Genomic DNA, 25483 nt, shown 5'->3' with positions numbered 1-25483 from the left:
ATTATCACTACAAAAGTTTTTTTTTCTCCTGCTGATACTGGCTCATCTTAATTAATTAGCCCCTTACTCCACCTTTTTCATGTTCTCTGTGTGTGTGTGTGTGTGTGTGTGTGTGTGTGTGTGTGTAATCTTCTTACTATATGCTCCATTCTATGCATCTGATGAAGTGGGCTGTAGCCCACGAAAGCTTATACTCAAATTTGTTAGTCTCTAAGGTGCCACAAGTACTCCTGTTCTTTTTGCGGATACAGACTAAGACGGCTGTAACTCTGAAACCTAATACATAGCTGAAAACCAATGTGACTCACCTGTGTATTAGTATTGTTAAAATAGATATTAAGTTTATAAGAACGTGTTTAGTCTTTATGAAACACTTGTAGGATACTGAATGTATCAATCTCACTTACAACATCTGCACCACATGTTGTAAGGTGACATTAAGTGTTTGCATTGAAATCCTTTGTGATTGTGTAAGTAATCAAACTGGAAAGAAGCACTAATTAATGTAAAATCTAGGCTTCCTACAGAAGGTGTTAGGTCCTGCCTATCAGGAAGACCCACTGAAACCAAATGAGCCATTGTGGAACATCACATAACAAAGACTTTGTTAACTGGATTCCTTTCTCCCTCTCCCCACATTGGTCCCCTGGAATGAAGAGGAGACATGCATGTAAACTCATCACGTCAGCTTGAACTTTGTGGGAAGGGAGATAAAAATCTCCAACAAGAAGGAACTATCTTTATTCTGCTTGGAATCTGAGGGGCAAGGGTTACTAAGTGTAAGCAAAAGATCCCCAGTGCTTGGCATGAACTACCTCGAAGGACATATAGAGCTTGCTTATTATAGAAACTTCTATTACCTTTTGAAAACTAAGACTAACTCATTTGTGTGTGTGTTTACCTGCTTTAACCTTGTAAATAACTCTCTCATTTCTTTTTCTTAGATAATAAACCTTTAGTTACTTTATTGTTGGATTGGCTACAAACTTTCTTTAGTGTAAGATATAGGGTGCAATTGGCCTGGGGTAAATGACTGGTCCTGTGAAACTGGGAGTAACCTAAATATTGCCGTGATTTTTGTTATAAGGGACCATCTATCACAAAGATAAGCGTGTCTAGGTGGCGAGATAGACTGGAGTATCCAAAGGGACTGCCTGTAACTCTGTGGTTAGGCTGTTAAAGTGCCGGAGGAGTTTTCACTTAATACTTCGTTGGAGAAATCTAAATATAGAATTGACAACCAGTTTGGGGGATGTGCCCTGCTTCTTAACAATCTACCCAGTGGTTGATACTCATGCTCTTGAGCCACTTGACAACCCCAATACAACAAATAATCTTTATAAGAGTGCATCTGGATTTGATAATGGGTGGAGCTTATCTCCCTCGGACAGGTTTCTTGCTCTAAAGAATCTTATACAGAGTGCAGTTCAGCCCTCAAGTTCCAGCAAGGACATGTCTGCAACTTCTGGGACACATGGCAGCTTGTGTTTTTATGACACAAAATGCCAGATACCATCTTTGATGTCTTCAGGAATAGCTCAGACTGTTTATGTACCCAATAAATACCGTCTCAACAATCATGTACCTGTACCCAAACAGGTCCTACAGTCACTCACCTAGTGGATTAATCCATCCAAAGTTCTTTCAGGAATCGTGTTCGGCCAGAATCCTCATACAATCATATTAATGTCAGACGCTTCCCTCTTGGGATGGAGAGCAGTTTGATCCCTCACACTGTCCAAGGCAAATGGTCACAACAGGAACAGCACTTGCATATCAATTTGTTGGAATTAAGGGCAGTCAGAAATGCTTGCCTCCACTTTCTTCCCCTAGTCAAAAACAAGTCCATCAGGATCATGACAGACAACATAGCATGCGTGTATTAATCATCAAAGTGGAGTGCATTCCCCTTCAATCTGCACCAAAGCGATAAAGCTTTGGAACTGCTGCATAGCCAATCGGATGGTGGTCTCGGCGTCTTACCTCTTGAGTGTACAAAACACCATGCCAGGTGACCTGAGCAGATATTTCTCCCTAAATTACAAATGGGTGTTGGACTCTCGAGTCTTCAACAAAGATTTCTATCTTATCTATTTATTTCTATCTTGGAGATTTCCAGACATCGACTTTCTTGCCATAGCAGCCAACACAATGTGCAGGAAATTCTGTTCCAGATGGGGGCTCGATCCCCGATCTGAAGATGTTTTCGTAATTACGTGGATTAAGGGTATTTTTTATGCATACTCTCCAACTCCATTGCTCTTAAAGTTCCTTATCAAGATTAGAAAGAACCAGGCCAAAGTCATTTTGATTGCACCAACTTGGCCAAGACAAGTTTGGTTTCCTTACCCCATCTATCTCGCCTCTTGCAATCCATAGCAGCTCCTGATCAAACCTTGATTATCTCAGGATGCAGATTGGAGGCTCCATCTGAATGTCCTGTATCTAGAAGCCTGATTCTGCAATGGTTATTGGGACTGGAGACCACATGTTCATCAGAAGTACAAAAGATACTGATAAATAGCAGAAAGGAATCTACTAGGCAGGCATACCTTCAAAAATGGCAAAAATATAACATTTCATGTAACCAGCGCCATTTTTCTCCTATCCAGTTGTCTTTTTCCTTAATCTTGGTTTACCTGTTGGAATTAAAAAATTCCGGCCTTTCTATGAGTTCCATCAAGGTTCATTTAGCGGAAATAACAGCTTTTCAAGCATTGTTAGAATGCTGCTCGTTATTCGCTTATCCAGCCACACTGAGATTCTTCAGAGGATTTATCAATCGTTTTCCTCAGAATGGAGCCCCTGCTCCACATTGGGATTTCACCCTGGTTCTTAACCTTTCATGAAACAGTCCTTTGAGCCACTAATTACATGCTTGCTGCTACATCCGTCTATGAAGACTGCCTTTTTGGTGGCCATCACTTCTGCAGAAAGGGTTAGGGAGATGAAGGCCTTAATGGCAGATGCTCCCTTTCCTTCCTTCCCCAAGGAGAAAATATCTTTGTGACCTCATCCAAAGTTCTTACCTAAGCTGTCCTTTGAATTTCCTATCAACCAAACTGTTAATCTTCCTTCTTATTTTTCTTCTTAGTGGCATCAGTGTATACAGGAGTTGGCTCTTCATACTCTAGATGGGGGTTCTCAACCTTTTTCTGTGGCCCACCTGTGCTACAGCAACTGTTTTTCTACATAACCGGTAGATTAACAGCCAGGGCTGGTGTTAGGGGGTAGCAAGCAGGGCAATTACCCAGGGCCCCAAGTCACGGGGGGCCCCGTGAAGCTAAATTGCTCAGGCTTTGGTTTCAGCCCCACATGGCGGAGCTTGGGCTTTGGCTTTCTGCCTTGGGCCCCAGTGAGTCTAACACCAGGCTTGCTCTCTGGTTTATTTTGGAAGACTCCTGGAAACCTGCTCGCAGCCCTACAGGGGGCCCTGGACCCCTGGTTGAGAATCTCTGCTCTAGATGTTAAGAGCCTGTTAGCCTTTTACTTGGGCAGAATGAGGCCTCTCAGGAAGACCCCCCTAAACGCTTTGCTTCCACTGAAGATAGGTCTACCGGAATGCCTGTCTCCACTCAGGCTTTCTAAAGGGATCTCTGGATGCATTATTGCCTGTTATGGGTTCGCTGAGGTTCAACCTCCCCAAGAGTGACTGCACACACTCTACTAGATCACATTCTAATCTGTAGCCCTAATCAAAGATGTTCCAATTGCTGAAAACTACAGGACTGCAATATGGTCCTCAGTGCCCACAATTTCCATGCACTGTGGCTTAATTCATGCAGCAAGATTAGAAGCTGCAATAGGCAACGCAGTTCTTTCTTCAGCGATGGACTCTGTTCTGAAGCTGCCACCTCTTTAAAGGGGTACTGCTAGGGAGTCACCTAAAGTGGCGCACCCACAGGGACATTGCTTGAAGGACAGATTACTCACTTTGTGCAGTAACTGGAGTTCAAGATGTGTCCCTCAGTAGGTGTTCCGCTACCCACCCTCCTCCACTCTGCTTTGGAGCCGCCTCTGTGGGCTTTGTGGTAGAGAAGGAACTGAGGGTGGTCTGCCTATGCAGCCCTACATAGCCTTGGTATGGGGCATGAGGATCTGTAGGACTTGTGCACAAGCAAAACGTACATTGCTACCAAAAATTTCTGACCAAAAGCACATGGGTGTATATGGACCTAAAGTGGAGCAGCCATAGGGACAGCACTTGAAGTTACAGCACAAGTTGAATTATTTTTCCTTTCCCTGGTCTTTGTTCTACAGCAGCCACTGAGCAGAATGGCTGCATTGTCCCCGTCTCTTATTGATCTAGTGCATTTCCATGAAAAGAGTGTATATTAGTATTTCTACTGAGATCCTTGTGAAATTTCACAAGGATGTTGGAACATTTTTAGTAAAAACTCCAGCCTCCTGCTTCTGTGAGCAAAATATCCCTAGATCTCAACTGGCAAATGACCAAAGCCAACATTCACAAAGGCTATCTGCAGACTTCAGTTTGTGTTTCACTAATTTTGCCTGAACTCTTAACTCATCATCTTAACAAGGCATTTCTGGTTTTAGATAATTGCTTATTCAGGAGGAAATGACTGTTCATCTTTTCTTACCCTTTTCCCCCCACTGTCTGATCTCTCTTTCTCTCTCACACTCTTTGAATAGATAGTTTGGGTGTGCTTTTCATGTGGTAAAAACCAATCTAACTCCATGTAAACAGTAACAGTGTGTTCAGCTTTGTAAAATTATGTTAATTCTAGGAAATGAAAATATTAAATTTAAAACTCGTGTTAAAAAATTGCTATTGTTTGGAACAGAGAAGCTCAAAGTGTAGGTTCTCTGCCCTCTTCGCTTACTACTTCCTTCCCACAGACACTTTGATGTGGGGGCAGGCTGAGCATTTTTTTCACACCACCATTTTGGTCCAGCAGCTCTTCTGCAGAATTAATGCTACTGGGCTATGCATAATCCTGACCTTCTACATGCAAGTCTTCCAAATGCTGTGAGTAAAAGTACAAGATAAGCAGTATTTACACATGTAGATATGGACGTACTGCTTGTGATCTGAGGTAGGATATGGAATGGTAGTCCAGTTCTCCTGAGAGTTCTTAAAAAGGAAATGTGAGGAAGAGGGGCAATTAGCTGTGTCCTCTCTTCCCCTGCCACAGGCTGACCAAATGCCATGTTTTGTTTCATGGCATTTTTGATGTTCTGTCACTCTTCCATATCAGGAAGATAAATGGAAAATTGGAAGAATTTTTCAAAAACATTCTAGAGGGATTGGCAAGCCTTCTTTGAATCATTACCCAGAGAAAAAAAAGAGTCCTTACAAAAACAAAACAAAACTCAAACACCAGGCGGGTGAGGTGTAAAACTTCATACAATATGTTTTTAATATACACAGAACTGTTTCAGCTTTTTCTCTGCCTTTGCTGCACCCACCTATATTTCCATATTACAAAAAGTGGATCTGGTTTGCAAAATAGATGAAGAGGAATAGGGGCAAATGGAAGAGGAGAATCAAAAGAGAGAGAAGCAGTAGATGAAATATGAAAGAGCTTGTCATAAATATAAAGGGAAGGGTAAACATCTTTAAATCCCTCCTGGCCAGAGGAAAAACCCTTTCACCTGTAAAGGGTTAAGAAGCTAGGATAACCTCTCTGGCACCTGACCAAAATGACCAATGAGGAGACAAGATACTTTCAAAGCTGGAGGGGAGAGAGAACCAAAGATTCTCTCTGTCTGTGTGATGCTTTTCCCAGGTACAGAACAGGAATGGAGTCTTAGAACTTAGTAAGTAATCTAGCTAGATATGCGTTAGATTCTGTTTTGTTTAAATGGCTGAGAAAATAAGCTGTGCTGAATGGAATGTATATTCCTGTTTTTGTGTCTTTTTGTAACTTAAGGTTTTGCCTAAAGGGATTCTCTGTTTTGAATCTGATTACCCTGTAAGGTATTTACCATCCTGATTTTACAGAGGCGATTCTCTTACTTTTTCTTCAATTAAAATTCTTCTTTTAAGAACCTGATTCCTTTTTCATTGTTCTTAAGATCCAAGGGTTTGGGTCTGTGTGTTCACCTATGCAAATTGGTGAGGATTTTTATCAAGCGGTCCCCAGGAAAGGGGGTGTAGAGTTTGGGGAGGATTTTGGGGGGAAAGATGTTTCCAAGCGGGCTCTTTCCCTGTTTATATATTTATTAGACGCTTGGTGGTGGCAGCAATAAAGTCCAAGGGCAAAAGGTAAAATAGTTTGTACCTTGGGGAAGTTTTAACCTAAGCTGGTAAAAATAAGCTTAGGGGGTTTTCATGCAGGTCTCCACATCTGTACCCTAGAGTTCAGAATGGGGAAGGAACCTTGACAGAGCTAAAAGGAAAGATGACTATAAGAAAAGCTTGCTGCAGGAGACAATGCAACTGGAAGAAAGGATTAGAGAGAAATGTTATTTTATCAAGAAAGATTAGGTGTTACCAGAGATTCTGAACTTGAGGACTCCACTCTCCAAGCCAGCAGGAATTTATCACTCTTGGAGCAAGCTCACTGATGTCTTCAAGACCAACACTATATGGAGCAATGCCATTAACAAGGATTAAGGATACTTCTATTTATTACCCTATATTGCACTTTGTTGGCTGAAGGAAGTGAGTTGAGCTATAGAAGGAAAAATACAGCCAGTCATTTAATCCATAGAGCTCAAACCTGATTCCTTTACTCTCCAGCCCCTGAATCCAAGATCTTATCTTGGTCTAGATCGGGGTGGGCAAACTACAGTCCATGGGCCACATCCGGCCCGCCAGCACATTTAATCTGGCCCTTGAGCTCTGACTGGGGAATGGGGTCGGGGGCCACTCCACACGTGTGCTGCGGCTCCCAGAAGTAGTGGCATGTCCCCCCCCCTCCAGCTCCTATGTTTAGAGGCTGCCGGGGGCACTGCCCCCACAGCTCCCATTGGCCGGGAACTGCGGCCAATGGGAGCTGCAGGGGCAACAACTGTGGACAGAACAGCGCCCAGAGCCGCCTGGCCACACTTCCGCATAGGAGCTGGAGAAGGGACATGCTGCTGCTTCTGGGAGCTGCTTGAGCTAGGCGCCACCCAGAGCCTACACCCCTCCCGCATCCCAACCCCCTGCCCCAGCTCGGAGCCCCCTCCCACACCCTGAACTCCACTTTTCTGGCCCTACCCCAAACCCGCACCACCAGCCAGAGCCCTCACCCCCTTCTGAACCCCAACCGCAATTTCATGAGTATTCAAGGCCCACCATACAATTTCCATACCCAGATGTGGCCCTTAGGCCAAAATGTTTGCCCACCCCTAGTCTGGATCATGTTGAAAGTCTTACTGTAAAAAGATGCCATGGGGAGGGCAAGAGGGGGGTTGTGAAAACTTCATGCCAGAAGTAGATTTTAAAAAGTAGCTTTAGGATATGAATATCCATAGAGATGATCCACACTTTTCATAATTGGACAGGGGTATCTTTAATACAACCAGAGGCCACTCCTTTTGCTTAAGAGAGTTCAGTTCCTGACTTTAAGTTGCCGTGTAATAAAGAACAGTGTAGATCTGGATTGTTGCAATATTAGTCAATGGCTTCCCTCCACCTACAGTTTGCTGTATTGTTATGGACTTTTGATTAGTCCAAGGACAGTGTGCTTTCATTGGCAAGGCTATTATGCAGGTTGACTAATATTTGTCTGTTCTTTTACTCCCAATGTTGTGTCTGTATGTTCTTATAATTGCGGGTGAGGTGGGGGGATTGCCACTCTTTTGTGCACTCTCTGGGTCTTCACAAGATTTCCACTTGTCTGGAGATTAATCCCAGGCATCGTCAAAAGTCCCAGATGGGGAACAGAGCCTTCTACTTGAGGATAAGAGAAGTGCTTAGTGAAACAGGTGGCTGTAAACAAATAGTGTAAAACAGAAATGAGAAAGGGAAATGAATACCAGAAAATATGTAGACCTGAAAAAGAACTCCGTGCAAGTTTGAGAGCTTGTCTCTCTCACCAACAGAATTTGGTTCGATACAAGGTATTACTTCATCCACCTTGTCTAAGGAAATATGTATGCATTTCCCTCTGGATGCTGCTGTAGGTTTTATTGGCTGACATGGCTTTGAGTTTAATCTTTCTATTTCATCCACATCACTCTCTTAAAAGCTTTGAATGTGATTTCTTTTTCTTCTTTCCTGCTCCTTCTCAACTGAGCACTTTCTGAAAATACTAGAAGTAACTTCTGGATAGAGGATGTTAGTTAAGACGGTATGAGAGATGGAAATGTGAAGAACAAGTTTCCTTGCTCACCCATAGAAATCTGCAGGGCCAGGGGTTGATATTCAGAAGGAAGACAGATGTGTGAAGAAAGAGCATCCTTTCTACTTTTCCTATACTCTGTAATCTCATGCTGAAACAGAACAGATTTTCAATTTCTGATGTCAGCACCAAACAGCTTGTCATTATCTGTTTTAGCTGCTTCCATTTTAGGTGAGTTTGGGCTCTCGGTTTGTTTTGTTTAGTTAATAGTTTTATTGCGACTTAGTTTGTATCATAAATACTTTAAGAAAAATATCTCCCAGAACTGTGGTCAGAGAGCCTGTTTGACTCAGGAGTCCAGTATGTTTCCCTCTTACCTGATATGTATGATCTCCTCTGTGGGCCAGTGCTGGGAAAGGGCCATGACCCTGTCTCTGCCCCCTTTTGGACTGATTTTCACTCTTGAAAGGTTCAGGGAGGAAGCAGAGAGATGACCCTAATGAAATTTGAAGGCCCTCACTCTGTTATAGTTATAGTGTAATTGTTCCAGGGATTGCTTTTCACAACTGGATAGAACATCTTGAGTGTGACCAGGGCCATTCCTTTCATTTAAGAACTATTGCCAAAAACAGAAATCCTCGCTAATCCAGTAACTTGCATACTGAGAAGGTCGCCTTGTGCCCAGAATACTTAATCTGTTGGAGTGCTTTTGTATAGTATGAGTAGAAAGCCACAGAAGCCTCAATTTGTTGAGGACTGTCAGTTTTTTCTCCCCAAAGAGAGATTCCTAAACCCTGGGGAATCCCTTCCCTTCAAAAAATGCTAAGGTAAGCAGCATGGAGCAGTTAGCACTCCCTGCCTATCTGTTTTCAGAATGGTTGAGATGGGCACAATGGATACTTTCTGAATCCTGTCTACAAGCCTTTGTGTACCCTGCATTAAACTGGAACTGAAGACTGCAGCAAGGTCCTCCCTCTTGCTTCCGTGCAGAATTCTGCAGCAAATGGAAATTCTGCAGCAGCTTGAAATAAATGTGAAAATGAACAATGCAATCAATACAGTATTCTTTGTTGTATTTATTTTGATGTAAAATTCAGTTTATTTTATGTTGTCCTCAGATTTTCACTAAGCAGCAGATTTTTATTAACAATGCAAAACAGAATTGTAAAATTCGTTAGGAGGGTGCAGAGTGTTAGTTTATGGAGGTTTGGAGTTCTGGGATCCTGGAGGCATTTGAAGCTTTTTAAAGCTTCTCGCTCCTTCTCTTGGTTTCATGTAAACAGCTCAGTTGGCTGTAGCAGAAGGGAGGAGAGCCTTAAGGCTGAAAGAATGGTGGCCAGCACACACAAGCTGTGCAACAGAGTGGTGTTTTGAACATAAATTCCATTCAGTGACTGACTGGATGGGAGAACCTCTGCCAAGTGGCCTAGATAGTGATTATAAGTAATAGAAACCCTGAAGAGGACTGCAAATGTTGTCAGTCTGTGCTGGGACTAAAATGTCTGCACTGTTAAGTATGAGTACATTAAAGGGGATATTTGGTTAAAAAATTTACTTTTCAAATGATGTGAAAACATAATGGTACGTCAGTCAGACTGAGTAAACTTTTTTCCTGTCTGTTCCCCAGTTGGTTCCATGGCAGCTCCAGCAAGTGTATCTATATGGTGTGTTTTGTTCTCGTTAAGAGTTCCAGATTCTTTGACTGCAGAGAAATAGGCTTTTAAAAATAGCAGATTTTTTTTACTGCAGTTCTTGTGTTCTGAATTGAGAAATATGTTTTCCCTGGAGATAGATGACAGCCAGTGAAGGCTTGGCTAGATCCTTCTTTATATATATGTGTGGGATTCTTCTGGGAGTACTCTGGATGAGGAATTATCTTTAACTCAACTCAGATTGGGAGATTGAGGAGCTTCAGCTGGAGGCCCTGGTAGGATTCTGGTTGACTATTTAAACATCTGGTGTTTTTTCATGTCACAATGCAAAAGGACAGTTGAGGGAAAGCAAGCAAGGTAGTTGGTTTTTAACAGCAAATTCCTTTATGCTTTACGATTGGGTCTGAAGACAAGATGAGTAGATAGCATAGGGGAGTAGTCATGGTTAATTAAGTGCACTTGTATAAAGCTGTATAGTTCATTGCAAGACGATGAAAAGTCAGAGCAAGAGCTGATGAGGAAGCTTCCCTTTAAATCTCTTTCTTCATCCTGTAATTGTAGAACACTGAAAGGAGATGAGTTTACAGGTAAGTATGGCACCTGGATTATTTTCTTCAGCACAGTAGCATCTGTATGTATGTAGGTAAGATTACACAAAGTACGTTAATAATTTATTTTTTTCTTGTTTAGTACTAAAATATGGTAATGCATTTCTACAGTTATGGTAACACTGTAAACTGTGCTCAGTTGAACTTGAGCATTCTGGAGGCTTGAAGTGTGTGGAGGTGAGCCTTTCTCCACAAGCGGCTAATGCTGCCTGAAAGTTAATTCCCCAATAGTGATTTTGGTTAGATGATTTGATATCATAACCTGTTGCAAAATAGTTTACTGAGTGATAATCCTGCCACACACTTTAGTTTTCAAACAAACAGTGCTTGGAGACCTGTAAAATGATCATCCTCTAATTTCCAGATGATACCAGTGTGTGTGGGGAAAGTAGTTAAAATGTTCACTGAGCAGATGGGAAGAAGCTGGGGGAAAGCATTGTCAGCTGATTTCTGGTGTCATGTCGTAAAGTTTGCTCTGAGCGAGCTACATACTGCAAGTGAAAGATGAGGTAGAGAGTGGTGGACTCTGTCAGAACAAACCAGGAGATTACATAGTTAGCTGCTTTCCATTCCTACGGTTCATTTATAAATGAACTGTAAATTGACTTGTAGGGCTGCATTAGGTGGGAAGACTGTTTTTATTTACTTGTGTGTTGCCATCGTTGAGGTCAACTAATCTTTTGAGGATTTGGTGGGAATCAGTTTAATGATGACCTTGCTTCTTCGTGTATCCTCTTTAGAATTGGTGTATCCAGGTGCAGCCAAGAAGCATAGTCACAGGACTTTAATATTTTAAAAATATTTATAACCAAGAGACCTTTCCATCTACAGTCTTTAATTTGTGCATTCAGAAAGCTTTCAATGCAATTTTTCACTTTTAATCTACAAGGTCATTAAGTGTTAGATAGTGAGCTGCTTGATAAAACTGTGCTATCAAACATAGAGGATGCTTGTGAAAAGTAACAGTTGAGGGTGGAGGGAAGTGACAGTAGTGCCACAAAGGTCAGTCTCAGAACAATTATAGTTACTATTCTGTGTACCTGGAATAAATAAACTGTAATAAAGGGTTTAAGTTTGCTGATAAAGTTGGAAGAAGCAGAAGGAAGAATGGGGAAGTGTTGATATGAAAAAGGATGGCTGGAAAAAAGAGTACTGTGGAAAGCAAGAGAAGGAAAAGTCTGCAGAACAACCTCTGTGGGTTATGCATAGCTCAGGTCAGTGCTTCTCTTTTGTAAACATGGAAAGTTGGCCCCCAAATAGGGGGAAAATATAAGAGGTTTACAAATGTCTAAATAAATTATATGGGATGGATCTGCAAATTCACCAAAAAGGAGTAAGAGGCAGACCTACCGTGGACAGGCTTTTTACATAGCTGTTTTTGATGTTCAGCTCTTCATGTGTTCTTTGCTGTAATCCATTTCTTCACTTCTGCCTTGTAATAAATTCTAAAGAACTTTGCTCGCGTTTAGAGTACAGCTAAAATTAGCAAAACAAGACCTTTAAACAATAATGAAAGATTCAATATTTGTACATCTTGCTCCAAACTGGACAAGTTTGGAAAGCAGGGTTCACTCTTAAGCAGGTATTCTCAAATCAATGAGATTCTTCCTACAACCTTATTAAATGGAATGGTCAAGATGAGAATTCCATTCTACAGATGTACCCCTGGAGAATTTCTGTAATTGAACAAGGGAAAAAGTGGGAGAGTTGGTATTGGTATAGCAACAGTAGTATTTCTTATTCAGATGGCCCCAGTCCAGACAGTCAGTGATCTCTGCCACCACTACTGATGTATGGATATTGTTTGAACATAATTTTTAAAATCTGGTTAACATCCATCTTAAACATATTTTATTAATATTGGGGGGAAAGTCCCCTAAGATTGGTTAAGCATTGCAAAATCCATGCTGACTAGTCATAATTTAATTATAACTGTCCATTTGTCGCCAGTGTCTTTCCCAAAGATTCCTTTGGCTCCCAAGATTTAGTTAGCGTTCAGGATGTGAGCACAAGTGTGTTTAAAATTTGCCAGTGGGGAAATTGAAGTGTAAGGAATCCCATTATTTGTACCAGACCAAAGGTTGGTTGCTCCATGGCTAATGCTTGGCAACCTCCAAACAGGTGATGCCTTTATGCTAACAGTCTATTTGAAGATACACTCCTACAATAGCTGGCTGACAGTTGCGAGTCTCTGAATTAGATCAGGAAAATTTTATTCACTCATCAAGGATAGGCTAACTTGTCTTGTTTGATAATGAGATTTGGTTTCTGTAATACCAAAACACTAAAATCTTTGAACTTAGCGAGGTTCAGAAAAACCCCTCATAATAATTAACCTTCGCTTGCCTTTTTCAGGAATTCATTGGCAAATATATCTAAGGTGCTTACTGTGGATTCTATAAGACTCTCTGTTCCTTATCCAAATTTCCTTATTTAAAGAACCATTGCATTAGTTCATTCATTGTACCCCGTCTCATGCTGAAACAGTATCCAGAGAACGCAGAGGAACCTGGTCCATATTTTTAGTTTTCTATTCTGTCTTTTACCATGGATTCATCTTTAGAGGCTTCTTCTCTTGATTTCTTTTCAGGGAATCTGGCGAATCCCCGTGGATGAAATCGACCGCCCAGGCAGCTTTGCATCTCATATGAACCGCTCCATTGTCTTGCTGCTGAATGTGCTGTCTCAGCTCAAGGATTACAACACCCTGCTGAAAGTCTCATCCATGCTGCAGAGGACACCTGATCAGGGAAAGTGAGGCCATAAGTTTAGTCTTCATTTAACAAACCTTTTCTTTCCATTTTGAATATTCCCCCCTCACCCCCCCACGTTTATCTGTCTCTTTGAGAAAATACTTAACTGCTTTAAAAAATAAAAATAAAACCCTGATCTATAACACCATAAATTATATTTCTGTTGAAGGAAGAACATATTTCAAGAGAGTGAATTAATATGATTCTGAGGAATTTTGACTATGCTTAAAAATGGTACTGAGACCTATGACTTTGGGGGTCAGATTCTTATCCCTACTAGAGCTGTTTTACACTCCTTCAGCACAAAGCAGCCAGTGAGCTGGCTTACCTGACCTGAGGACTCCTCTTATATGAGGAGAAGCATAGGTGTCATAGAGGCACCATAGTAGCATATACTGCCCCTTTCCTCACCTCTGACGCAGGAGGCATGTTCAGGAGTTGAGGCTCAGGCACTCCTGTGTCCCTGCGATTCCTGAGTGACTGACTAGCCTCTAACTGGCTGATGGCAACTGCCACGATATAGGAGTTGATCTAATACAGGCGTGATCTAATTTTAATTACATTAATTTTATTTGAATGAGTGTCATTTTAATGTCAGCTGCATATATATAGGTAGAAAGGCCAGAATCTAAATATTGCAGGGTAAATTAAAAACACAGTAAAATTCCAGTTGGTTACTGAGAAGGAAATATGTACAGGATGAAGTTTTTAAGAAATTGAAATTAAGGTGGATGGCAATAGGCTGTAGTGGCTGAAAGCATTACACAGCTCACTGTGTGAGAGCCTGTGAGTTTGCATATGGTGCAGTAAATTCATATATATGTGATCACATATTCAGCAAAGTTGCAGCCAAAAATATGTTAATTTTTAGCATATCAAAAGTACTGGAGGACAGAAAGCTTTAAATTTATACCAGGCCAGTCCATGCTGTGTTCAAAATTCAGCATAATCATTTACAGTTCTAAACTGAAGTTTAGCGTATTCTCAACTTGTCTAAAATACGGGCCGCTTGTGCCAACCAGAGCAAGCTATAGCCATGTGAGGCGTCTGTAACTGAAAATATTGGGGTATATATAGCATGTACCAATTACATTTGATATTTTTTATTTTACTAAAGAGGGTTTTTCTTTGACTTTAACCTAATTCAAATAAACTGTCAGTTGTAATAAATCAGAAAATTGTCATCTATTCAGTAATCATTCATTTGAAAAACAAAACAGAAAATGGTTTGATTAGGTAAATACTATAAAAAATTCACATTACAGTTGGTGCATTTCTGACTAAATGTAGTTCCTGCATTTGTAGCCAGTTCTGGTTAGAAATAGTCAACTTTGAGGCTGAAATGCTGTTTTTCATCACCCTGGATGGGTGAAGCTGGTTGCTGAGAACACTTTCTCTAAAAACTCTTTCTTTTAAAGTGGAATACACAATTATGAATTGCAACTCAGTAAGGCTTCTGTGGCACTTAATGTAAATAATTAGGATTTAATGTAAATAATCAATAGGAATTATATGCGTTAATTCACTAGCTTTTTAACTCTAGAAATCTGGATTCAAAGGCAACTGGGAACACAAGTCAAAATAATCTGCTGATCCTCCCTTAGCCTCAAATGGACCTTTATCCATGTTACAAAAACCACCTCACAGTTCAGCCTAATTCTGCATAATTGACATCCTCTGCACAGGGGAAATCCAGATTTTGACTAATGAAGATGTTGTGGGCCAGAATTTGAGGGATATTGAAAGAGTTGTATGGGAAAGTTTGTACACCATTTCCCCACATTTTTCACACCTATAGATAATAGTATCAACATCTTGCCAATACAAATACCCCTCTCCACAAAGTGCTTCTCAAACTTGGGAGTGATATGGGGGAAGTTTGAAGCAATTTGGTGTAGAAGTATAAATTGTTGCTGACTTTTTTCCTGCAACATCTGTTCTAAACGGGTTTTATCTTTTTTTAGAAAGTTTACATTTATTAGTTCTTATTTTTAAAACCCTAGAACTTTTTGTTGCTTAATTTCTTTTCTCATCTTCTCATTGTGGCATAGGAAGTACTTACGGGATGCAGATCGCCAAGTTCTTGCACAAAGAGCCTTTGTTCTCACAGTGAAAGTATTGGAGGACACACTCAACGAGCTGACAGAGGTAAGAAAGCATCTGCGCAACTGCCCAGAAAATTTCAGTGGTGCAGTGCAGTTGTGGCCTATTGCTCAGTCCTGAAAATCAGAGACATTCATGAAGAGTGAGTTTGATTCTGCTTTTCCTTAAACTTGTGGAAGTCAGAAATAACTGCTCTTACCCCCACATAATTCCATTATTGTAAAAACAGTGCTAGTGAGCACAATCTGGCCCAGGATCTTTAGTTAACACGACCTGAGGCTCTGCTAGCAGAATAAACCTAGACTCTGTAGGTCTGGATTTGTTTCTTTAATATTTTTTCTTCAGAGCCACATGCATGTTATGGTGTTATCATTCAGATTCCAGTCATGTTGTGAAAGGAATAAAAGAATAGCCATATGTCTCATGTCTCTCTGAAAAAGAGCTAAACGGCTGAATCAGTGAACATCCAACATTCCATATTGTTTGCAAGTTAAATCAGTATCAGGGCTTGTCTGCATGGCAAGTTACTATGTGGCAAGCCAGGGTGCCAGTCTACAGCATACCAGCTTTTCGGTGGTAATATCCCATGTGGACTCTGATGCAGTGCAATGAAAGTCCTAGAGTAGAGCATGCCAAGCTGCATTCTGGTTGCAATGTAGCAGTGTCCACATTGATGTTACTGTGCAGCAAGCTAGTGTGCTGTAGATTCACATCCTGGTTTGCCAGGCAGTAATTTGCTGTGTAGATAAGTCCTCAGACTAACTTTACTGGAACTTGGAAGCATATTAGGCAAACAAATCAAGGGAAGAGCTCTGGCCTAAGGATTTCTTTGGTTAAGAAGAGTACGAGCTAATAAACTTCCTGAAAACAAGTTTGAAGGAGTTGGACCTTTGTATGTACTGCAGTTCTTCCATCTGGGTGTAGTAAGAATGGCAGCAATAGCATTTTATATCTTCTGTGGTCTGAAAGAGGAGAAGGTATACTCTGGTGATATTCCAAAGATAGATTTCACTACAGCAAAGCTATAACATTCAAATTTTAGATCAGAGTCCATGATATCTTTTATGCCTCTAACCAGAAGAGAAGATTATGTCTTAGAAACCAAAATGAAGAATATGAAATTGATGTTAGTGTTTAGGTGCCAAAAGAAATGTTTTGGTTGCAGTACGATGGGGGAAATTTCTAGCTATCTAGACTCTGATTTTATCTAATCAAATATATGGCATAGACTGAAGCCACAAAAGGAAATTTAAGATTAAAATAAACCTGCCATTGAAATTTTGATCCAGTTTCTGCTATTGGTTCAACTGTGATCTTTTCATCAGAATATTATAACCAGTCTTAAAGCTAGTGACTTGAGTTAATTTTAACCGATTTTTTTTTTTAAGGACTAAGCAAGAATAAATACGAAATAAACTCATTCTCGTTAGCACCAAAGACAGTAACACAACAATGGTCCTTATTGTCAGCCTTCGTGTTACCTGTAGTTAGCTTTTCAAACACTAAGCGTCTTCTGATTTCAGTGATAATTAAAAAGGATGCTCTTTTTTTAAGGTATCAGAAGATCAAGGTTCCAAATCTTGTAGCCTTGCAGTAGGAAAGATGACAACAGACGTCTCCAACAAAGCTAATGCTGAAGAAGGGAAGGAGGTCCTTCCCAAAAAGCCAGCCTTCTCTGATGGAGCAGTATGTGGTACTGAGAATGGAGTAAAAGAAGTGACCCAGGGACAAACCCTCAATGCTATGGACACACTGGAACAAGAGGATAAGAATGACAAGGAGATGAAAGAGGGCCGCAGGCCTGGCTCAGTTGAGCCCATGGATTTTGATGGATATTCCAAAGACCCTGAAAAAATTGATTCTTCCTGTAAACATACTGAGCCAGATCGTGTTCAGTCTGGCAGGAACTCAAAGGACAAAACCCCTGAAAGCAGGACTGCAGAACTCTCCCTGGAGGAGTTAAGTATCAGCTCAAAACAGCAACAACAGCAGGCAGCTAAAGGAACAGTCCAGGCAGCACCTGCGGAGGAAGCTGTTCAGAGATCAAACAGAAAGAGGAAGTTAATAGATGATGCAGAGTCTGGGAAAACTCTGTTACTGGATGCCTACCGGGTGTGGCAACAAGGTCAGAAGGTCATGGCCTATGACCTGGGCAGGATTGAGAAGATCATGTCAGAAACATACATGCTGATTAAACAGGCAAGTGATTTTTACTATCAGTTCTACTTTCTCTGTAGATTTTGGGCAAACAGCTTCCTCTGTTACCTGAAGAAGAGCTCTGTGTCTCTCTCATCAATAGAAATTGGTTCAATAAAAGATATTGCCTCACCCACCTTGTCTCTCTTTTACCATTGTCATTTTATGAATCAGATGGCAGGGAGTGATTATTAATCAAAATATGTCACCTATGTTAGGAACATAAATCCCTAATGCATCCTTACTTCGGAGCTCTTAATTTTTTGGAGTTGAATCATATCCTATCTAAGGTAAAGTACATTAAAACAAGTGCTTTTAACAAACATTTCTGGTTTATGATCTTGGCAGGGAGGGTGCAAGAGGGACTTTTTTTTTTGCTTCCTTGGTCAGTAGGGTTTACTGATGGTGGATGCAGTTGGGCAATAGGGAGAGTGGGCCTTCAGCACCTCCCTGCTTAAAATTTTGCAATGGCTTTGTTAGCATAGAGTCTGAATCTGCCTATTGCACTGGTGACAGATTAATCAGTCAGCTTAAACAAGAGAGCAACAGTGAACACCATATCCAACAAAATATAAAAGACGCCACATATTTCAGATGACCTCATACCATCCCACCAAACTGCCTCTGGGCAAGGGGGCACTTTGCTACAGATCCTCTTGCCGGAACAAGGGCATTGTTTGCAAGAAGCAAAGTCATACCCACGCTGTGTTGGAACTCAAAGGCCTGCTTCTGCTCCACTGAAATCAGTGATGGCTTTCCTGCCAGTTACTAAATCATACTGGCTTCATCAAGTGTCCTCCTTTATTCAGGTGGATGAGGAAGCGGCCCTGGAACAGGCAGTCAAGTTCTGTCAGGTACATATGGGAGCCTCAACACAGAAACAGGTAAGCACTAAACCATTCTTTCTTCCCTTTACCATCATCAACACTGTTATTTTATGGTCTGATAGTTAGCAGACAAGTGTCTGTAAGCCACATAAGAAACATCTACTTCCTCTTAGCATTATTTTTGAGGAACAAGTATCATTGGAGATCGGGGGAGGAGGCTTCACATTTTGAATGTTTAATCAAGTGTATGTTGCTAAGGATAATTCAATTCTTATTTGTTTCTTAACCCTTTGTCACATTTCCTTTTTCGGTGTCCATTGGCTGAAATGTATTTATCTAACCCTTTATTCTCTTTCCCTCATCCGTTTTTATGATATCAGTCATTACAAAGGCTGTTGCAGGATTATGATGACCTGTAATCTATTGCACAATTGAGTTGAGCTGAGCTAAGATGAGAGATGTAGGTAGCTAACAGTGGAAATCAGAGTGATTTCCATACATTTACAATGACTCCTCTATCTAAATCTTCTCAACCTTTGAACCAGCAGCACAGATCTGAACGTAGAAGATCTTGTTCTCCATATTGACTCCATCAGGTAGCCAGTAACATTTTCCTGTTAAAACTACACAAATGACTACAAATAGTGCAAGTGGCAATACAGTGGGGACTTTTTCTCTTCCCATATAATCTACTCTTTAACTTGTTTCTTTATAAAGAAATCTGGGATCAGAAGGCAAATCATGTCTTTATTTTTCCTTTAAAACAAATAATTTTATAGTCATCACACTGATTTGTGACCTGGATTGTAAAACTGATATGCTGAGTAGTGAATTTCTTAAAACAAATCATGCTTTTGTTCAGAGTGCATTGATTTAAATCATGATTTAAATCACCAAGTGGAAAGCCTTGATTTAAATCATAAATTTTAATCAACTTTTCCATCTGTACTTCAGTTATTTTCTAAAGAAAGGTGCACACTCATTGGTTGTTATAACCATTAAAATATGTTGATTTACAACTAAACAGGGCATTTACACTAGATGTGGTACATCTTTTTGCTGTCTACAAACCATAACTCTCTCTATAGAATATAAGAAATTATAAAGGTCAGTATTTTCAGATTCTTATTAACTGTACATTTTTAGTGTGTTAGAAAATGGTGAATGATATATTGCTTATTTACAAGGTAATTGGCTTCTTGCTTGTGATTTGTGTGAAGCCTCATTGGGATGGTAACTGGAATTTAATTAATCACATAAAGTGGCATATCAAATTTATTTTTATTAAACAAAACAACCTGAAATGTTTTGAATACATAAACTTCTCTTATCAAAACATGTTTCACATTTACAGCTAAATGATTTATTAAACTGAGGGACTAACTGTAGTCAGTGAATTTAACTGATTATTTCAGGTCAGCCTGGGAAAATATTCAAATATACCTAAGTGAAAGTGACTGGAATTTATATTGCTAGTTTTGCCTAGCTCTTGAAATGAGACAATTTTTTAAATTAGACTGTCCAGTTATGCTATATTTATTAAGCTTGACCTCAAAAGTTAGATGTTTTTTCCTTAATTCTTTCTTTATATAGAAAAGCTGCCTTTAACTCAGTTTTATAGAGGGTCACGGATTCAGCATATTTATTTTTTTAAATGTTTTGAAAGATTATAATATGTTTTGTAAAACGGGTTTAATTTTAAAAAGAGAAATTTATAATTTAAATGACAAAATTTAAAAAAATCTGATGTAAATAAAACATTTTTTTATTTTTCTTTCAAAAACAGTTGATTTTTATCCATCATGCTATTGTTCCATACTGGAAATAACTTGCTGCTAAGTAGAGTTTTGAGAAGATTAGCATGACTAATTGAATTATATTAGTTTTAGGATACTAAAATTCTGGGAATGTGATTACTTTGCCACTAGATCCTCTAGCAAGGTTATTCATTATTCAGTCATGTAGCTAAAGTTTGAGATGGGAGAACAACAAATTTAGTCTTGAAAGCAACTATTAGAGCAGATTTGATATCCGAGTACACTGGAACAAAACTGGTTCTCCTAATAAGTCATTTCTAATAAAACTTACTTTCAAATTTAGCATATGCCTTTCATCAAAGCCTTCTAGGAACTCCCTTTTGGGAAGGTGGAAATCTGAATTTTAGAGATTACTCAACCCTATAGTCTGTTTGACTCTCTTCTGCTGGGGATATGATCTTGAGTAGCATGGAGATGACATATTATTGCTAGTACAAAGCCATGAATTAATATGCAGGCACTAGAATATTTACTCTAAGGGACATCTGTCTGGTTCCAATAGAATGAATGCTGCTTTATCTCAAACCAGCAAATATTTACCTCCTGTAAACAAATGGTGCTAATGTGTAAAACAGGAGCAGCCCAAGGAGAGAGGACTATGTTACTGGAGGGTTTAGATGGGAAAATAGACTTACAAGGTCTGTGATTTTTCTGTTTTTTATCAGTTTTTAACAAGCCAATATCTTGGGTTTTTTCTTTCATGACCACAGGTAGCACAGATTTTATAACTGTAACCACCAATCAGCATGCATATTTGTTCTGAAGTCTTTCATTGGCTGCTAGAACTAGTGACTGAATGGGATGTTCAAACAATACCTCTTTTTAATTTTTTCCAGCCCCATCAGGGAAGTTTTTCACCTGGATATTTGTCAGCATTGTTTTCAGGGTCGTTGGTATTTGTCATGTCTCTTTAAAGATGAGCAGAAAATAAGTCAATACAAGTGTTCTAGCTATGCCAACCTAATCCCTGGTGAAGACACAGCTAGGTTGATGGAAAAATGCTTTTGTCAGCCTAGCTACAACCAGTCAGGGTGATGGAGTTCCTTCAGTAACTGAAAAACTCCTCAGTCACTGTAGGATACATCTACATTATGAGGTTACAGCAGCATAGCTCAGCAAAGCAGCTATGCCATTGAGCCCCTCTAGTGTAGACAACTCCTAAAGGTTTGTTTAACTGCTACTTCTCTTATGTGATCTTATTGGGTGATATGGCAGAGAGAAACATTCTAGTCACCTGAGGAAGTTAAGAGAAGCAGAGAGGATTTGAACCAGTTTATTTTTATTTAAATTTGGCCAGTCATTACAAATGCACTCGCCACCCTACCTTGAAAAATATAGTACCATTTATTTGTTTATATAATTATTTATTTGTATTTCCAAAGGATCAGGACCCCATTTTGCTAGGCGCTCTACAAACAGACCAAAAAGTCCCTGCCCCTCAGTCTAAGTTTAAATTTAAGACAAAAAACAACAAGTGGAGACAGACAGATGCAGGGCAGGAATTACTGATTAAAATGTATAGCCAATTGATTGACTACACTTGCAGTTCAATAGTAAAAATGTTCAAAAGACCAAATAGCCAAGCTTAGCCAATGTATTGCCAAAAGACAAAATAGTACAATATGGAAAGGAGATATACATACCCCTCCTTTTGGGAAGCAATTCTTACCTCGCATCATGTTCCCTTTACACTGTAATGGTATTTCGAAGATGCATCCTCAAAATTACCTCTATTTATAACAGGGTTGTATACAAGCCAAAAGGACTTCAAATGTTACCTAAGATCCAACCCACCAGTTTGTTCAAGTGCCTTAGTTTGTTGTTCTGTACCTTTCCTCATCTCTTGTTAACAAGGTACCAATAGACATAAAGGCACCTCCCAAACTTGTACCAGGGCAAAACATTCATGTATCTTGCCTTTGCCAGTTTTGTATTCACTAATGCTAAAAGCTTCATTTAGCGTTGCAGAGTATATATCTTGACATAAATGAACAAAAGTTTTAACATAACTGCCCACATGCTAAATATAATACAATATTAATGTGGTGTGTCCTACACCTAACATATTGGCTAAACAGAGTACAAGGAAACAATGAGATAATAGCAACCTTCCTACCAAATATCTTGGATCTAAAGGGAAAGCTTGCCTCCAATCTTTATACAGCCCTCTCTGGGAGTATACCTTTTTTAGTGCTAGGTCCTAGGACTCTACTTATTTGCCCCACAGCTCATTACTCCAAGACTGGGCCCTGGCTTCAGCACCACTGTTTCTCATTGTGGCTCCATTGAATTAAAAAAAAATGTATCTCTTGTTGGATATTTTGCCCTTTTGGGAGCTATGCAAACAGCATATGTTTTCAGTGACACAGGAAAGCCTTTTCAAAACAAGTCAGCGTTATTAATCAACTGAAATACAGTATTTTAGGTCTTTTTTGCTTAGAATGGAAAAGCAAAGCTTACACATGTCCATGCTGTCAGCACCACATGCTTCTTTGGTTCAAAACATCCAGAATTCCATCTCTCCCACAGTCCTGGGCAGGAGAGTTCTTATTGCAGCTTCCTAACATCTTTCTTCTTTGTTTCAAGCTCTCGTCATGCTGCTTTCTTGTGTTTTGTATCCCTTGGCTGCCAGTTAGTTTCTGGTAGTTGGTCTTCTATTATCTCTCCAAGGTAACTCCATCTATATGTTGACTGTTCTTGAGAGTTCATTTATACCAACCCAGGCATGCTTACTCAACCAACACCCATCTCCTGTTCCCTTGTCCCATAGGAGAAATTAACTTCTTCAGTCCTACTAGGTCACAATACAAAGTGAGTGGGGAAAACTATTAAAGTTCAAGAGCATGCATGTGGTGGCACCAGAGAAGTGGGAATTGCAGTAGTCAAAACAGGAAATAACAAGACATGAATAATAATTTCAGCAAAAGTAGGGTCAAATAAGGACAAATTAAGGTAACGTTCAAGAGACAGGCCTGTAAGATTTGCAAAGATAAAGAAGGCTCATAGTAAAGGGAGATCTCTAGTATTTCTTGTTTTGGAAGTAGAGGTAAGGTATAACTTTGTGGAAGTGAGTAGAATAAGAGTCAAAGGAGACATTTTTCCCCAAAGAACTTCAATTTAAAACATTCAATAATAAATTACGGTGTTGTAAACCAAAGGGACTTAAAAGGTTAAGACAGACATATAGATGGGAACTGAAAGATTAGAGAGAGAGTCAAAGAAGATGTAGAATGGATTGTTTTCTGCACAGAAGCAACGTCGAAAATTTATTGTAGGGCAATAAGAAATTTATTTTTGTTTTATCGGAATAATTTTTAATACTAATATTGAATGCTAGCTAAAATGATAAAGGTCCACTTTTGAAAATTGATTTATTTCAGTTACTTTCTTACAGGAATTCTGCTGTGCTTCCTTACATTAAGATTTTTTTAAAAGCTCTTTTTTTTTTCTTCTTATCATTAACAACATACATGAACTGTCAATACACATATTAAAAAATCTTATTCAGAACCTGTATTGGTTACCATTTAAAAGACTGATTTGTTTAATCACCTCTTATGATTATCTGTATATTTATTATCTTCATATTTTAAAAATGATAGCCATACCATAAAATCTGCTTGAGCCTGTTGTAAGGCTGCCTGTCTCTCCTCTCTCCCCCAACCTCCCCCCCCCCGACTGAAAGTATTTCCCATACTTTATTTCTCTGTGCCACTAATTTTAGGGAAATCTATACTTTTCCAAAAAGGAGCTATCATTCAACTGGCTGCTAGCAGTAATTGTATTAAGATAACATTGTATTGATGCAAGGTATTAAAGTAAAAGCAAACCAATATGTTCATATTCTGATGACAATCTTGAACTGGACAAAACGTGCAGTAGGTGCCTTAATGTAGACATAAATACAATCCTAGAACACTAGATTTCCAGTTTCACAAAATGTAAAGAGGATTCACTTCAGTTAAATAACACAGATGCTCCATGTTTCTAAAACGTAATTATATCTACTTTTATACTTTTGTAAATTGTTTGGAAGAGGTTTTCTACAGCAAGTCCAGATTTACTCCATTAAGGCCCCAGGAACTGGCAAGTGTATATGAGTTTACAGAAGTAAATATGTGGTGGTGACATAAAATGTAAACTAAAACAAAAGATTGTTATGGAGCATTTAATTTCTTCACAACTTTCTTGGTCACTCATTTGCTGAGACAGAGTCTGCTGGTCATTAACACATAGGGAAAGCCTCTTTTTTTTTTTTTTTTTAATTTTTTTTTTAGCTAAGCAGTTGCTTGTCCTCTTGCTGAAACAGTTTGGGTTTTTCCCCCGCATCCAGTGAATTGGTTTGGTTGATGAGAGAATATGGGCAGTACTTATTGGGATGCATGGGGTGGGGTATATGCCACACACGCTTTCTACATACATATCGAGAAACCATGACAGTGAATCATAGGAACTTGAGCATTAGAGGTGTAAAAGACACTTTAGATCATCTAGTTCATCTTCCCTGCAAATACAGAATTGTTCCTTTCAATATATTTTTCTAGTACATTGTCCAGCCCACTGCTCTAGAGAGACTATTCTGTGGTATGATAGATCTTACCGTCTGAAATGTTTTTCTGATATCCCACCTTAATTTCATCCCACTGCTTAGTTATACCCCTTTGTACCACTCTAAATAGTTCTTCTCCCTTCATGGTGTTTATACCCCTCAGAAGGTACTCTTAGTTGTTTAACAAAACTATATATTTTTAGATCTAATATTTTCTTATAGTCTCTGAAGTCAATTGGATTTTAAGCATGTGCTTAAAGTTAAACATATTGTTAACTACTTTGCTGACTTAAGGCCAAAGAAAGGAAATACCTTCTCCCTGCTCTAAGACTTGATGTTTCTATGTGAGAGAGGCAGTGTGAGCTACTGAGTAAATTACTGGACTAGCACTTGGGAGAGAGGGGTTCTCGTCACAGCTCTGTCCCAGACCTGCTGTGTCACATTGGACAAGATACTTCACTTTCTGTATCTTTCTCCTCCTACCCTTTGGCTGTCTTGTCTGTTTAGATTGTAAGAAGACAGGGACTCTCTTGATATGTTTTTGTACAGTTTCTAGAACACCGCAGACTAAGTCGTTGTTGGTGTCTCTCAGGCCTACTGTAATACAAATAATATATAGAATCCATCATCACATTGGCCTTTTTTGCTATTATATTATATTGCAAATGCCTACTTAATTTCTTGTCCATATCTTGTCTAGTATTCCATTCTCCAAGTCTCTTCCAGTTGTATTGCTTTCTAGCT

The 25483-nt window shown here is 39.5% G+C and overlaps 1 protein-coding gene across 16 annotated transcripts in view; it reads left to right on the top strand.

Annotated features, from left to right (window-relative positions):
* CABIN1 (calcineurin binding protein 1) overlaps positions 1-25483 on the top strand; it is a 230800-nt gene that overhangs the window by 167857 nt on the left and 37460 nt on the right. For all 16 annotated transcript variants that reach the window (XR_006275953.1, XM_043498477.1, XM_038373075.2 and 13 more), the window contains 4 exons: positions 13085-13248; positions 15299-15395; positions 16905-17549; positions 18356-18430. Coding sequence is in view for 15 of the 16 variants with exons in the window: in XM_043498477.1 (XP_043354412.1) it covers positions 13085-13248; positions 15299-15395; positions 16905-17549; positions 18356-18430 (981 nt within the window). In the remaining variant the exon portion in view is untranslated. The remainder of the gene's footprint in view (positions 1-13084; positions 13249-15298; positions 15396-16904; positions 17550-18355; positions 18431-25483) is intronic.

The sequence above is a fragment of the Dermochelys coriacea genome, chromosome 15 (genome assembly GCF_009764565.3).
Source record: "Dermochelys coriacea isolate rDerCor1 chromosome 15, rDerCor1.pri.v4, whole genome shotgun sequence".
Classification (NCBI taxonomy): domain Eukaryota; kingdom Metazoa; phylum Chordata; order Testudines; family Dermochelyidae; genus Dermochelys; species Dermochelys coriacea.
This window is presented reverse-complemented; position numbering and strand designations above follow the sequence as displayed.